This window comes from Branchiostoma floridae, chromosome 15, assembly GCF_000003815.2.
Source record: "Branchiostoma floridae strain S238N-H82 chromosome 15, Bfl_VNyyK, whole genome shotgun sequence".
Taxonomy (NCBI): Eukaryota; Metazoa; Chordata; class Leptocardii; order Amphioxiformes; family Branchiostomatidae; genus Branchiostoma; species Branchiostoma floridae.
The window spans coordinates 19,779,169-19,791,338 of NC_049993.1; the positions used below are offsets into that span (position 1 = coordinate 19,779,169).

General features: G+C 40.3%; 1 protein-coding gene across 1 annotated transcript in view; it reads left to right on the plus strand.

Annotated features, from left to right (window-relative positions):
• Window positions 1-12,170, plus strand: part of LOC118431639 — a 60,016-nt gene that overhangs the window by 26,793 nt on the left and 21,053 nt on the right. Inside the window, exon 2 of the mRNA XM_035842881.1 lies at window positions 6,795-6,935. Coding sequence (XP_035698774.1) covers window positions 6,863-6,935 — 73 coding nt within the window. The 5' untranslated portion in view covers window positions 6,795-6,862. The remainder of the gene's footprint in view (window positions 1-6,794; window positions 6,936-12,170) is intronic.

Consider the following 12,170-nt stretch of genomic DNA (forward strand, 5'->3'; position numbering starts at 1 on the left):
GGAAGGGCAAGGGCTACTCTCTGCGATAAAAGACAAGCAGTTCTGGAGGACTAACTTCGTCTGCTCTACCTCACACGAGGATGAACAATGATGATGATGATGATGAAAGACTTGTAGCGTTGGTTAGGTCTTCAAGACTTGGAACGATTTCGTTCAGAAGCTATCTCTCAGACAGTGGGGTAAATAGCTGTCTTCTTCACATTCGATGGATGGATGCTTTGGATGGATGTTTTATTAGCCCACTAACGGACATACAAAAAAACACTTGTACTCAGCTAATCTTCCTGAATGAAGCTTTCGCTAAGATATATAAAGCAGAAGTTGGTGTATATCTCGAAAAGGGTACAGAACTAAACTGCCAGATTCTGCATAAACAGGTACAAAAGTGTTACCATTATAAAATCATACCTACATGGAAGACACTGGCAGATGGAAGAATAAGGTCTCGCCTATGTAAGGGTGGAGTCATTGGAGCACGTGTATCAAGCTCGTATGGGGTCCTACTGACATTTTGTTTTCATAAAAGTGGTACGCACAACACGCAGCTCATACGCATCTCAATCGTTCCGTGTCAGTTTTACTCGTGTGACAGCACCCTAAAGGTGGGTTCACACGTGCGTATATATTCCAGTCCGTATGAGGTCCGTATGAAAGTCTAAGCCTCTAAAAGGCTCCACAGGTCACTAGAAAAATAATACAAATTGGCCAGATAACAGGCCAGTGGAATTAGCTTGTCACAAACCATACTCCTCGGCCAGCTAACTCATCTGTCATGTTATTCGTCTATATGTCTCGGTTTTACCTATTTTTCCAGTGACCCGTGGAGCCTGGTAGAGGCTAGTACGGACCTAATACGGACTCGAATATATACGCACGTGTGAACACACCTTAAGACAGACAAAGTTCAAGGTAAGGAGCAGGCCTTAATGTGTTCTTTCCACCCGGGTGGCCAGCGACACGCATCCTTCCCCTATGCGCATCCCCGCGCCCAATATTGGTCTTCTCGCTTCACGCACAGCTCGGTACGGAGCGCACGGTACGGTGGGCCGCGATATTGCGCACGGGCCACCGGGTGAGACGGCAGGGGCGGTTCATTGGAGGGATGAGGGAGCGTTGTCTTCTTCTTCTGTAAAAGCCCACATTCGTCATGTAGAATATTATGGCTTTTTGTGGCTATTACCAGTAACGTTCTACGTCATTGACATTGGGAGCGTCTTTTGGCATTGGTAAAGACTTGAAGCGTTGGTTAGGTCTTCAAGAGTTGGAAACGATTTTTGTCCTAACGTAAGTCACGGACAGTAGACGACTGTCTTCTTCGCAGAACGTCTTTATGTTTCATGGGGATGTTTTGTAAAGGGTATAGCGTAGTTTTTGAAAGTTTTCATCAAAGCATACTGTTTGCGTGATAGTTGATTGGTCGGTCGGTCCCGGTTAGTTGGTTGGTGAGTGTGTGGGTGTTTGCTTGGCTTGGTTGGATGGATGGTCATGATGCATGGGGAGGAAACAAAGGATTTGGAACTTCGAACAAAAATGAAATAATAAAAAAGCAACACACAAGAACGTTGAACAAAATGCAAACAAATGTAGAGACAGCTACAACCCCAACTGCACACAGAGAGCTACAACCCCGTTAGTGCTCTTTATGGCAAATAATTCCTATCCACTTGTACATTAGTTTCACATGGGAATTTCCGATTATGCAGTCACCTTGTACCGTTATCACAGCAGGAGCAGGAAAGTCACATGTATTTATGTAAACTTGGAGCCGTGATATGAGAAACTGAGCGCCGCGCGCGGAAATGTCAAGCGGAACAGCAGAGAGCACCGGTCGGAATAAACCTCAGCACGGGTGACGCGCTCCGCATGTATGTATGCTCTGGCAATATTGAGCATGGCGGAGAGTTCAATTACAGATTTGCGGATTTCTATCCAACCGTACCCATGGTTATTTGAGAATGGTCTGGCATTTGCTGTGTGTAGTATATGACTATACGAATACATGCAATGTCATCTCATCTCCACTTTCATACTTTGTCATGTATGTATGCTCTGGCAATATTGAACATGGCGGAGAAGTCAAGTACAGATTTGTGGATGTCTATCCAACCGTACCCATACTTATTTGAGAAGGGTCTGTCATTTTCTGATTTTTTTCATGTTCGAAGACGTGAAAGACGTAGTGGTGGCGCACCCAAGTTAGCAAACGTATGTTATGACCTCTATACAATGTCATGTGAAATACATAACGTAAACAACATAGCTATAACTACAATTCCGCAACAGAAAACAGGGTATGGCATTTGCATACAGTATATAGCTACATACATGCACATGCCATCTCATACTTTATAATGTTTGTACGTTGATTTTACCTGCGTTTGTAGTTCAAGAAGACCTCAAGGAAGACCCTGAAGATTAGGAAGTATACTTTACCTACAAAATCTTGATAAACCCGAAGAATGATGGGACTCACCTTATGTTTAGCAGAAGTTGTGGAATGGTTGACCTCATTGCTTCGACCACGTGACTTCGGTAGTAGGTCAGAGGTACCCCGAAGTCGGTGTCGTCCCCCGTCCCATAGAGTGGAACGTTGGTGGACCATGACGTAGATGGTCTTCTTCCCTCTCTCCATAAGCTGCACTGCGAAAACAAGAGAAACATCTTTGAAAACTGTCTGCGTCAGATTTGAGTTTTCTGTCAAAGATAATAAGTTTGGGGAACACTATGGTAGCTCCCTGGAGGTATACTATAACCCATGCTGCTGTCTATTTCTTTATAGTGCCTGTAAGTTGAAATGCACATGTTCTCTATGATCCACGTAACAATTTGGTATTTTCTAAAAACCTCTATGTATGTAGTCTTTACATCAGTCTTTTAAGTCTAATGAGTGAAATGTTCTCAGTGGGATAGATTACGGATCGTGACGTCACAGAAAAGACTCCTAGCCATACTAGCAGAGATGTATTTCTGTGACGTCACGACAGGTTGCTACATGTAGTTTGTACCAACAAAGAGCACACAGTAGACAGTTGATTTACAGATTAAATACATGTTTTTGGAAAATAAATCTATACGTGAATGATAGAGGAAATTTCGCATCACTGGCAAGGTAAATGCGCTCTTCATTTCAGAAGTATTAATATTCCTATAGAAGCCAAAGCCATTACAGCATATCCATGGCTCGAAATACCTGCATATGCAAGTTAGTGCAGGTATTTCTGATGTCTACCTGCACCTAACCTGCACTGGTACATGTACTGGGTTTTATACATAAATGTCCTATGATGTAGGTGCATGTGGATTGTTCTTAGCTGCATTGGCTGTTACCACCTATAAAGTATACAAGAAAAAAATAGCAATGGTTCCTGGACAAATTTAGTATGATTCATACTTCCTAAATTCAGAGTTGTGCAGGAAAACATTTGTCTTGTACAGGTAATTTTTAATGTTACCTGCAACAGTGCAGGTATGCAGAAAAAAGCATTTCGAGCCCTGACATCAGAAACAAACTCTACACCTTTTTGAATGAGTCCCAATCACGATAAACAACTCTGGAAACAGTTATTACGGCGTAAATAATCTCTTTTAATCACGGCCGATAATCATGCGTGGCTAGTTTCTGCAGGGCTCGTCATAAACACCGCTGCTTTAAGCACCCATAACCAGGGTTATAGCACGCTGTAAACGGAGTCATTTTCAGAGGGAAATTGAATTCAGAAATCCAGAAAACCGTATGTGTAAATTTCTGTTAAGTACTGCAGTTGATGGCTATATTTTTGGTTAAGTGTAATTTAGATATTCATCCGACAACTCCACGCTGAATTTCCCCTTTCATGTGGTAGTTTACAGTAGGTATTTGGACGTAATTAGTTGTAATAGACTGTTACTTCAGTATTGACTTGAATCAGTGCCAGTATTGGTTTACCAGTATAACCGCTCTTTGGTGTAACATATCCGGTGTAAAATTACTTCGCAGGCACGCAGCAACAGATGGTTATACTGGCGATGTTTAAAGCTATATGATTAAGAGTCCTGTATTTATGTTATAACATCTTTCTTTTTGTGATAGTGGTACAGAAGAATGAATTAATTGATTGAATGAATGAAGACATTTATTGCACACACACACACACACACACACATACACACACACACACACATACACACACACACACATAAATTTAAAACATTCATAAGTCATATAAAAACTGCTTACATTTCTTTGTATACATTGTCAGGATAACGCAATGATTATGTTCTGCTAATTCAATTAGACTTTTCCACATTCTGCGATGGTAAGAATTTACGAAAAGATATGTCAATGAACTCTCGATTTTATTCTTGCACTTAATGCGTTGTCGTGTTTGGTTTCTGTTCTTTTTAAAGTCGGCATAACGGACTTGGAATTCAGTAAGACCGAGGCTGACATTTTGTACATTATGCACTGCTACAGTAAATTCCTTTCTCTCCTCTACCCTTCCCTGCTAATGCCCAAGTCTATATGAATACCATAAAATCGGAAGTGGAAAAACCATCTAATTTTTTTGACATTCAATTTTACGGGGCTTCGTCAGACTTGGAACCCAATTTCCACCCCCGGCTGCAGCCCGTTGGGCTCGGCGCGGATCTCGTGAATTTTACGGGTTAGGCCGAGGAAAAAATGTTGTGTTTCCTGTTTCAGTCCTGAAAAAGTTACGGTCGGTAGGTAGGGATTATCATTTTTTGTCTTGTAATTTTTAGAGGCTGCCAAAAACTCTAGAGAGACATATTACAATGCAGTTGAACAAGGTAAACTGAAATGCATGAGGACACTTGTCCTTCAATGCCAAACTTCGATTCTCAGTGCATAATAGATACATTTATCCTTCATTAGATAGGACAAGCAGTGATTCTACCTGAATGGTCCTGGATAGGAAACAGGCTGAATATAACGGAAGCTATCTGACTCCACTGTCCATCCAAAAAAAAAGTCTAGGGTCGGCAGGATTTCTAGAGTAGGTGGAGAAACAGGAAACACAACAATTGTTTTCCCAGGCCTTAAAGGGTGGTTTATTGTAGCTACGAGTCTCTAATTTACGATTGAGACGAAATTATTACACGGTCTTACACAGCCAGCGAAAAACGTAGCTGTACACTCGACACCATTAAAAGTTCTGCAGATCAATCATGGGGCAGTAAACTGGAACTATATCTCACTGTATTACATCGTATACCGTGTCATTTTCATTGTTGGATGGTTTGATATACACTGAAGTAGATAGAAATGTAATCTTTGCAAGGAAATATACAATTGCCAACCCTCGCATAGTCTATCCTATTAAAACAAACTGCCGCTGACTGTTCAATCTTACTCAAACACATTCATATATTCGATGACCAGCCCATATCCTGACACTTGCTACATAATGTAATCAAACACCACAGGAGAGATTTACCTGTATTGTGACGGAAACTGAGGTTGGCTTATTGACGTTGAAATATTTAAACGTTCCCAGAGTGGCAACGTCATTACACAAGAGAGCCAGGGACTTGTTAACGGGATGCTATACCAAGGTCTCCAACAACAAACTAAGCCGCATACATAGGAGTGACATCATCAGTTTGGGCGCGAAATTCAAACCCTGTCAGGCGGGGAGGGGGGCGGCACATTCGGACGATTTTTCTGTACTGTCGCCCCTCTAGAGAAGCTCTACATTATATCTTTACTAAGTGACTAAAATAAGCATTTTCTGTACTTTATACTACAAAAACCCTGTCCGTCGTTTTCGCACGAAGAAACATCTCTTTGCAAGTCAAACACCCTATCGTGATAAATTGCTGATCAGATGGCATAGGGAAGGTCAGAGGTCACATGGGGGCAGAGGTCACGGTGACCCTGATGTTACAAATGATGTCTACTTGCGCCGCGTATCGATTTTCGCCTGGGGGAAGAGATCCTGTGATCTGAACTGCACATGTGTATGGAATACGAGTGCCCGCTCTGGTTAGGGAATGGATTTGTTGTCTGTTCTGCGTGTGCCGCGGCATAATGGGGCCATAAAAAACCAGATTCAGGACGCCATCATTTCGGGCAATGTCACATATTGTGTCGGGAAGGCCTAGCAAAGAAATGTAGTTTCTGGTTACAGTCCTGAAAATTAGGGTCTCTTATTTCTTTCATATATGAAGGACTGCTTTGTTTTAAGAAAGAATATAGAAGCTCATAATTAGCCCTACACGACAAAATTGAACACAGAATTAACGTTACAATGATTATTACACATTCTTACTTCACCTATTTAAAGCCTTAAGATGAGGGTGAAGTTCAGGAAGTAAATATTGAATTTCATCACTAAGTTCGACACAAGAAAAGCTAGGGTCGGTAGGTTTTTGCTGGGATGGGTCTTGTAACCGGGAACGTAACATTTTTCCTAGGATTGGATATGTAGGTTTGGCTTGGTTTCGTTAATGTGTCCGTTGATGATGAACTCACGCACATGTTGATGATACATTACGATATTCATAATTCATCCTAAAATCCAACAACACAACACACAATAAAAGGATGTACCTATAGTAACTAAATTAGACAATAACAAAACATAGCAGCGCAGCATTGCAGCATTGTAACATAGCAGCGCAGCATTGCAGCATTGCAGCGCTTCACAGAAGTCAGAAACGGTACCTAAGAAGAGTAATGACATTGCTACATATAACATCAGACTAACATTACATTCGCGTTTTTGTTATTCAGTAGGCGACACACAAGAAACTATTTCACTCCTGAGTAATATTTCCTCTCTTTCTGTTGCTAGGTAACGGGCTCCGGGTGACGTCAGCGGTCTTGGGAGGATTTCTCAACGTCTTACAGGGAAGTAGCACCATGGACTGCGCATGCGTTGGGGCTCAGCCACGGTGGATATTTCTGATGCTGGTTTTAGCCTTGCTACAAGCAGGTGAGAAAATATATGAATGCTGAATGGTACACGTAGCCTTGATTGTACATCATGTCCAGTTGTGAGAAGTACAGCAAAACAGCTAGATGATACTAGTAGTAATGAAGTATATATATATACATATATATAGGAACAGGACTTCTAATATTACTGATCTAAGACATCCGTGAATAACTTCATCAGGTTGGCAATTATTCATATAGTAAGGTTATTTTAGCACAACCAGAGAATAACTTACTTCCGACGTTTCGGTGTCTGTCGCCACCTACATCGGCTATAAGTAGCAGCAAGAAGTAGTTCCCGTCATTCCACCCTGATGATGGTGTCTGACAGACACCGAAACGTCGGAAGTAAGTTATTCTCTGGTTGTGCTAAAAGAACCTTACATTATGATCTAAGACATGTTTTCCAAAACTACTCTAACACATAGGTTCCCAGGGCCAAGTACAATTTTTATATTTCAGCCATACCATAGGTATGGTGAAATATATTGTTATATTGCAATCCATACATAGTATGGGATTGCAATATATTGTTATATTGCAATCCATACGTAGTATGGGATTGCAATATATTGTTTTTCCTTGGTTTCTTCTTCTTCTTCTCCTGTCAAATCTTCAATTTGATTCAACTTTTTCATTTTTGGGCCAAATGAGCTGAAATTTGGCAGGGTCGTAGAAATAGCAAATACCCTCAGGTGTTTTTTTCACTTTCTTGATAGAGGTCTTAGAATTTATGATATTTAGGGTTTTTGGTCATTTTTAGACCAATTATGTATATTTTGGGCCCCTGTGCCCTGGTATTACAAGCTAATGACCTGAAATTTGGTACAGAGGTGCATTGGACATATGAGCACAGTAAACTATCAACACTTTCTTCGTAGATCACTTCAAAAATTAGTTATTTTAGGGTTATTGGCCATTTTTGACTAAAAATGTATATTTTATGCTCCTATGCCCTTGTATAGAAACCAAATGACCTGAAATTTGGTACAGAGGTGCATTGAACATATGCTCACAGGACCCCGTTGACACTTTGCTCATAGATCACTTCAAAAATTAGTTATTTTAGGGTTTTTGGCCATTTTTTACTAAAAATGTATATTTTTGGCTTCTATGCCCTTGTATGTAAACCAAATGACCTGAAATTTGGTACAGAGGTAAATTGGACACATGGCAACAGGACCCCATCAACACTTTCTTCATAGAGCACTTATAAAATGAGATATTTTGGGATTTTTAGCCATTCTTAACTAAAAAATGTATATTTTTGGCTCCTATGCCCTTATATTGAAACCAAATGACCTAAAACTCGGCATGAAGGTGTGTAGGACAAGTGCCCACAGTACTTCATTTTCCCTTTGAGCAAACATTACTTCAAATTGTTGAATTTTGGGATTTTTTCCAGGATGAAGATGGATTGCAATATGCTGTATTTGCTCCTAAGCAAATGTCGGCCTTTCTAGTTTTTCCTTGGTTTCTTCTTCTTCTTCTTCTTCTCCTGTCAAATCTTCAAATTGATTCAACTTTTTCATTTTTGGGCCAAATGAGCTGAAATTTGGCATGGAGGTAGGGATAGCAAATACCCCCAGGTGTTTTTTTCACTTTTTTGATACAGGCCTTAGAATTTATGATATTTAGGGTTTTTGGTCATTTGTAGACAAAATATGTACATTTTGGGCCCCTGTGCCCTGGTATTACAATCTAATGACCTGAAATCTGGTACAGAGGTGCATTGGACATATGAGCACAGGAACCCATCAACACTTTCTTCATAGACCACTTCAAAAATTATTTATTTGGGGTTTTTTGGCCATTTTTGACTAAAAATGTCTATTTTTGGCTCCTATGCCCTTGTATGAAAGCTAAATGACCTGAAATTTGGTACTAAGGTGCATTGAATATATGAGCACAGGGCTCTATCAACACTTTTGACATAGATTACTTCAAAAATGAGTTATTTTGGTTTTTTTGGCCATTTTTGACAAAAAATGTCTATTTTTGGCTCCTATACCCTTGTATGAAAACCAAATGACCTGAAATTTGGTACATAGGTGCTTTGGACATATAAGCACAGGGTCCCATCAACACTTTTTTCATAGATCACTTAAAAAATCAGTTATTTTGGGTTTTTCAGCCATTTTTGACAAAAAATGTATATTTTTGGCTCCTATACCCTTGTATGAAAACCTAATGACCTGAAATTTGGTACATAGGTGCATTGGACATATAAGCACAGGGTCCCATCAACACTTTCGTCATAGATCACTTTGAAAATGAGTTATTTTGGGTTTTTCACCCATTTTTGACAAAAAAATGTATACTTTTGGGTCCTATACCCTTGTATGAAAACCAAATGACCTGAAATTCGGCATAAAAGTGTGTTTGACAAGTGCCCACGGTACTTCATTTTCACTTTGAGCAGACATTACTTCAAATTGTTGAATTTTGGGATTTTTTCCAGGATGAAGATGGATTGCAATATGCTGTATTTGCTCCTAAGCAAATGTCGGCCTTTCTAGTATTCGTAATGTTTCTTTCTCCTGTCAAATCTTCAAATCGATTCAACTCCGTCGTTCCTGAACCGAATTACTTGAAATTTGGCACAAGGGTAGAGTGGGTCAATACCCAGGTGCCTTTTTCTCATTTTTTTCATATCTTCCTTTAAAATGATTTTATTCATGTTTTTTGCAATTTTTATGTACATTTTGCCCGCCTGTTCCCTGGTGTTACAGCCGAATGACCTAAAATTTGGTACAGAGGTGCCTTGATCATATGCCCACAAAATTCCAAAAACAATTTTGGCATACGGTACAGCAAAATGCTTATTTTGGCATTTTTTGCCATTTTTTGCCCCAGAAATGACATTTTTTGCCTCCTATACCCCCATTTTACAACCAAATGACCTGAAATTTGGTGTAGGAGTGCCGTCTACATATGCGCACATGAATTCATTGACACCTTTGACATACGGTACAACAAAATGCTTAATTTAGGAATTTTTTGGCCATTGTTTGACCAAAAACGTACGCTTTTGGCTCCTGTTCCCTGGTCTTGTAACCAAATGACCTACATTTTGGTAAATAGGTGCACTAGATATTCATTCAAATGACCCATGTATAATTTCTGGCATAAACCACTTCAAAATGATATATTTGGGTACTTTTTTAGTAATTCTCCACTGGCCAGAGGGTCAACGACCTCAAGGTCGTTGACCTCTCCCACCTAAAGAGAGCATGTGCACATGTCTATATATACTAATAACTTGATTAAAGAGGCAACCAATCACGTAGCCTGAGTCAACATCCCGAAGGGGATTGGCAGCCAATCAGTGAGCCCGGTGTTATCTGGATGAGTCCATTCTGGCACGGAGGGGGTACATATTGTTTAAATTCATCTTTGGACTGTTGATTATATAATGTCTCTCAATGGGAGTATTTTTGAACTGGACTATTTTGCAATTTTACCTGGAGTGTACTGGAAGAGTCCATTCTTGCATGGAGGGGGTCATTTTTTTTTAAATTTGTTTATGGACTTTGGTCATTTGATATGTCAAAGTGTTTCAGTGTGGTTATTTTTTGACTGGTCAACTTTGCAATTTTACATAGGTTGTGCTCGAAGAGTCGATCCTTACATGGGGGGATTTTTAAAATCCATTTTTGGGACTTTGGTGATTACGTCCAAGTCCAATTTAAGCGGATGTATTTTTGGACTGCACCACTTTACATAGGGGCATCGCAAAAAGAGTCCATTCTTGCATGGGGTTGTTTTCAAATTTAGTTTTAGAAAGGTGATAATTCAATATTCCATTTTTAGTGGAAGTGTTTTTGGACTGGTCTATTTTACCTTTTCATGCCTTTTTTGCTTAGTTCAACCTTGACCATGTTTTCAGTGAGAGTATTTCTGGACTGGTCTATTGTGCAAATTCACATGGGGTGCACTGGAAGAGTCCATTCTTGCACTAGGAATTATGTAAGATTCATTTTTGGGTGTCATTAAGTGTCATTAGTGGAAGTGACTTTTAAACAAAAGTGTTCCATTCTTGCACGTGGGTGATTTTGGAATAGTCTGTTGTTGCATGGGGAGGGAGATGGCTGAAATATGCTGCATTTGCTCTCAAGCAAATGTCGGCCTTTCTAGTATAAACATTTTTTTTTACTCAATGGTCACCACGTAACAAGGCCATGAAGGCCACTCAAGGTTACGGGTTACATGGTTGGAACTGTAACACCATCTCTTCGCCCTAGGTCAGAAACATCATGATTGAGACCAGCCCAATTGCTCACTATGAGTGAGGACTAACTGACCCAATAGGTGAAGCAGGGGTTACGAGGGCTGCTCGGGAGATGCCCTACCCCTATTTTGGCCGGAATGGTTTGATCCACTCGGGTGGATGTTCGCACATGTGGCGGGTTCTTTAACGTGCTTGGGGTGTTGCTCTCCCCGAACACGGGACCTCCGTTTAACGTCCTATCCGAAGGACGGCCCAAGCCGAAGCTAGGTACTCATTTTCACTTGAGTGAAGTGAGGAAAGTCGTGATAAGTGCCTTTCCCAAGGGCACAAGATCGGTAACACAGCAGGCGGATTCGAACCCGCATCGGTCACGGGCCGAAGAAACTACCACTGCGCTACACGGTCCCACTAGATATATATATTATTACATTATAAAAGTCACAATGAAGTACATATACATGTAGGAACAGGGCTTCTAACTTAAGTCTAAAACATGGTTTCCAAAACTACTAACATAGTTTCGGCTTCTTCAAGTTTAGGTGATGTTGTGAATGTATAGGTTGACATGGGCATGTTAAGCATAGTATGGTCAACATGCATACTTCAGTGAGCAAATGTCAAAAGAAACTGTAGTCAGGAAATTTACATGTGGCTCTTTTCAAATCAACTAGTACATATGTTTCTATTAGCAATAAAAGCTTGCTTGTTTCGACAAATAGCACTATATGGACTGTGTATGTTAGAGAAGCTCATCTCTAAAAAGCTATCCCAGCTTTCAATTTACTTCATTAGGCTTTAAAAAAACTCGAGTACTTCTCCCAGATTAGCTTCATCACGGCGCTAGAGCAAACTCGCTTTGACTTTTCTCGCAGTTGAGCCGAAAATCGATGCCTATTTCGGCCCAACCTTTGAACCGCTAATGGACAATCGCGCGTTTTCACCAGGCAGCGTTTTTACATTAGGGTGATTACAACTTCAGTGATACACACGTTCTTGTGTAAA